The sequence below is a fragment of the Limulus polyphemus genome, unplaced genomic scaffold (assembly GCF_000517525.1).
Source record: "Limulus polyphemus unplaced genomic scaffold, Limulus_polyphemus-2.1.2 Scaffold493, whole genome shotgun sequence".
In the NCBI taxonomy this organism is placed as follows: domain Eukaryota; kingdom Metazoa; phylum Arthropoda; class Merostomata; order Xiphosura; family Limulidae; genus Limulus; species Limulus polyphemus.
In genome coordinates this window covers 68656-73301 of record NW_013666103.1, presented here as the reverse complement: position 1 = coordinate 73301, position 4646 = coordinate 68656, and the positions used below count along the sequence as shown (strand labels likewise).

The window sequence follows — 4646 nt, the reverse complement described above, 5'->3', positions numbered from 1 at the left end:
GATTTGTTAGAACAGAGTTATACCAGATTTGTTAGAACAGAGTTATACCAGATTTGTTAGAACAGAGTTATACCAGATTTGTTAGAACCTGATTATACCAGATTTGTTAGAACAGAGTTATACCAGATTTGTTAGAACATGATTATACCAGAGTTATAGTTCTAGAGGTTTAACCAAAGTACACCAAATATATATTATTCAGAAAGTGAGTCGATTAACCTTATGTATATCTAAGGTCAAAACAGTAGTTCTAATACTTTGTCGTATTTTGCTCAACAAACGCCATTACAGATTTTATGTTTTTATTTTATTTAACCGATGTCATCGTTAAGAATCATCCTTTAAACCCATAGCTATGTGTAGTGTGTTTTAACATTACATATCAAATTTTATCTAAGACTTGGTGGTGGCGTACGATATTATATGGTGAAATTATGTTAAGTTTTTCAGTTGTCTATACGATCACCTAAACCTAATTATAAATGACTTGCTCTTTTTTTTGTTATTGCTAGATATTAATTAGTAACAAGTATTTAATCTGTCTTTCGGTTGCTAATCTACTGCCTTTTTTAGGGCAGTCTGTGTGTGAGGTAGTAGTGATGGGATTCGATCCTGGGTTTTCTTGATAAAAAGGCTGGTTTGTTATCCACTAGTGCAGGGTCTCCTCCATTAGATCTTCTATTAATCAACTTACTGCCACAGTCTTGCGTAAGTACTTAGTGACCTATGTAAATATTTAATAAAAAGTTAAGACCCCCAGAGTGTGTGTCAGAACACACACACACATATATCATTTTCGAAGTCATGAGCTTCGATCAACTTATGAAGTTAAACATTTCAGTTAACTTTGACCTTTGTAAAGGTGTACAAATAGTAAAGTAGTGTAGAGACGCTTTATATAGTGTAACAGTGTAGTTTCCTGTGATTTTAAGGCTTAAATGCAGTTTTATATATAACTACTCGTAGAAGTGGTTAAATTGAAGAGTTATTGAAAAAGTTATTTGTTTGAAAAATTGCAACATTTCGAAAGAGAGTTCTACAAGAATAATTTTGAGACATGTACGTGGCAGAATACACTTAATAACGAACTGTGACTAGTCAGCTTGGCGAGGAAAGTAGTTTGGTGTGCACTATTAAACGCTTGTGCTACAAAAAAGAAAAGAAAAAACGTGCCTTCTTGTGATCCTCGCTAGAGGAGGAAAAGCGAAATGAGGCCAGTTTTTGCCATACGTTTTACAACTTGTAAAGCTTTGGTGTTAATTTTGTGCATTTTGTAAAATAAAACGAAATGCAAGTGGTGATATCCATCTGTTACGTCGTCAAGATCTAAAGTAATGTTGGATAGTATAAATATAAACACTCGGTAAAATATTGCGACAGTGTTATACACCATTGGCGCCATTGTAGAGTACCTGTGTTGCATTCATAATCCCTAGTGTTTAATCACGAACGGGGGTGGGGGTGGAAGGATATCTTCTGGCGTTACTCCTTAATTCTGTGCTCTTGGCAACCAGCCAAATAGCTTTGATGACGTCAGTATCGTGGTGGTACATTGGCCTTGTATGTGTACTTGTGGTGGTGGTGGTGGTGGGTGAGTTTCTATCTGTGCTTGCGCGCATTTTGCATTTTTGAATCCTCCTATGTAGACAGGTCTGTTTTTTTTAGACCCCTGATAATCTCGTCGTCGGTGTGCTAGGTCACTGGATCAGTAAATCTGCTGCCAGTGCTACGTTTATATATTAGGCTTATTTCGTGTTTTATACACGAACGTAGGATGGTTTGTTCGTAAAAGTGAAAGGTTCGGTGTTCATGCAGAAGTTATTCTCTCACTCATTTCGGTAGAAAACACGATGGGAGATTATGATTATGTATGTTCTTTTGGAGTTCACGCGGTACGTAAAGACGAGTTATTGTTTTCTCGTTACTAACCCCGCCATCGTTTAATTCCGTAGGCAGTATTTTTTTTTTAGTTGCACCAGTGAAGAAGAACATAGCGCTGGGTATAACAGTGTTTCTCGCTGACATGTATAAACCCTCAGTCGAATGGAATCCCTCAATCGTAAGTTACGAAGACTACACTGAATATGTGACGTGATAAGACGTATGTATCTTTGTTTATTTAGCCTATTTGATAAATTAATACTATCTGGAATAACCGAGAGATATTTCACGTTAGTATTCTTGCGACAAAAGCTACGTCATTAGACTGGCAGTTGGTACTAACAATATATATATATTTATATGTGTGCGTGTATGTATATCTTTATAATTCTCTGAAAGATGTTAAGAACACCAAGAGCTAGTTTTGTGTTTTTGTGATGAAAGATGTGTGCCCATATTTGTATGATCATATTACAGATAAGTGGGAGATTAGACTGACAAAAATATCATATATATATATTTATATGTGTGCGTGTATTTATGTACATCTTTATAATACTCAGGAAGATGTTAAGAACACCAAGAGCTAGTTTTGTGTTTTTGTGATGAAAGATGTGTGCCCATATTTATATGATCATATTACAGATAAGTGGGAGATGAGACTGACATAAATATTGTTTTTAAGAAACCCCAGAAATAACTTTTTAAGCAGTCCACAAAAGGTTAACCAAAACAGTAATGGTGTAAAAACTGAATTTAAACAAAACTGTGACTATTAATTTTGACGCATTTAAAAGTCAATTATTTATTCGTCAATAGTTAATTTTGGAATACTATTAAAGTATGTGGTGAAACCTACTTTACAGGGGGCGCTTTATTTTAGTTGTTAAAAAAAAAAGAAAAAAAAAGAGGGGTCTACCATGGGGTGAGAGAGCGTATCCCCACAGTTGTCTGATTACTGTTTGAATCCTTTTGTAGCGAGAGTGGAGTGTGAACTTTGCTTCTTCATCAGTATATTTAAAACATTCACCATGAAGATCGCCTATGGTGCATCTAAAAATAGTTGGGGTCGAAGGTAAACATAAATGTTTATTACTTGGATTGATAACTCAATAAGACAAACTCGTACAAAAAATTATAGGAGATTTCCCAGTCCTCCTTCCAAGTAGCCCCTCCAGTGGCACCGCTGTGTGTCTGAGGATATACAACCCTAGAAACCGGGTTTCGATACCCGTGGTGGGCAGAGCAGAGATAGCCCATTGTGTGTAGCTTTGTGCTTAACTACAACCAACCAACCAAGCAATCTTCCAAATAACCTCAGATGTTTTCTATTGATACAACTTTTTTTTTTAACTAAGTGGTCGAATGTGACTGGATTTATTCACGTTTACAAAGTTAATTTTGTTTTATCAAAACAAGAGAAGGACGCGTAAAATGATGAGGGCAGTGTTTGTTTCCAGATCATAATCGTCTGTTAATATCGCGATGACAAGTAAGAGACAGGGTGATCCACAGTAATATAATCGTCCATATACAGAGTTCTTGTGATATGTTCAATAACTTCCGTTGTTCCATTCCTTTTAAAACTAATTTCAATCGTTTTCTACTGTTATGATTTATGTATTTATTTACTGCATTTGGTATAATGTGTTACCTTAACATTCTTAAAGATGGTAATTTTTTGAGCGCATGACTCACAACTGATCTGCATTGAATCGTGTGTATAGTTAAAATATCATTAGCAGTATAGTTTAAAATTGGGGGAAAAGTTGAAAATATGTGCAAAGCTCTGTAGTGTCATTAATAACTGTTAAGACTTACATCATGAAAAACGGAATAGTGTCAGGATGGTATAAGGCGATAAAGGGAGGCTTGCCAGGGCTGAAGTTACCCCAAAATGTATTTTTGGCTCTCCTGTAATTCCTGTAACCAATTAACAATGCTTGTTGTTAAAGCTGGTTCAATTTCTAAATATGGATGTTTGTGTGCCCATAAGATGTAGAATACAACCCCTCATTTGTTTATCTAGCCACCCTCCTGGGGGGAGGGGGCTCAGCAGTAAGTCGGTTGACAGACCTCATTTATCATATTGTATAGCTTTGAGCTTTACATTTAAAAATTCCTTTGGACATTGGTTTAGAAAGCGATTTGCAAGTTTTCAAAATTTCAGCCGGTTGAGGCCAATATTTAATTAGGCGCTTGATAAGCTTTTCACAGGTCGACGTGTCTTCTTTTCAGGTTTTTAGTTTGTCCCATACATTTTCTCTACGGTTTTAATCTGGTGACTTCCCAGGCTAACCCAGCACATTTATACATTTGTCTTGGAAAAAAAAATCTTTTCGCCACCTTTTGAGGTGTTTGCAGAGAGTCAAACCACACAGAGGAAACGGTGGTCAGTTTTTCCTCAGTAATAAGTGTATACTTGTCGATGTTCGTTATACCACTAACGAAGGAATCTTTATCTGGTCCACAGTTTTTTTGTTTTTTTTGTGGGTGATTTCTAGACTTTCATTTTCCTTGTTTATGCTAATCAAATCCCAGAAGCTTCCAAGAGGAACTCATGACTGAATATCACCTAAAAAGAGCTTCAACTGAAGGAATAGGTCATTAAAAAATGAGTCACATACGTTATTTTTAATGACCATAGTCGCTCACATTATGAAACGTTATGTGTATGTCTTTAAAGTAGCATGTCGATCCTCTACTTTTCTTTAGAGAGGAGGCCTGGCATGGCCAGGTGGTTAGGGCACTCGACTCGCAATCTG

General features: G+C 36.2%; 1 protein-coding gene across 1 annotated transcript in view; it reads left to right on the top strand.

Annotated features, from left to right (window-relative positions):
• The first annotated feature begins 1692 nt into the window (after positions 1-1692).
• The window catches only part of LOC106458612 (serine/threonine-protein kinase tousled-like 2), a 60672-nt gene continuing 57718 nt past the window's right edge, over positions 1693-4646 (top strand). Inside the window, exon 1 of the mRNA XM_022384879.1 lies at positions 1693-1892. Within this exon, the coding sequence (XP_022240587.1) occupies positions 1851-1892 (42 nt within the window). The 5' untranslated portion in view covers positions 1693-1850. The remainder of the gene's footprint in view (positions 1893-4646) is intronic.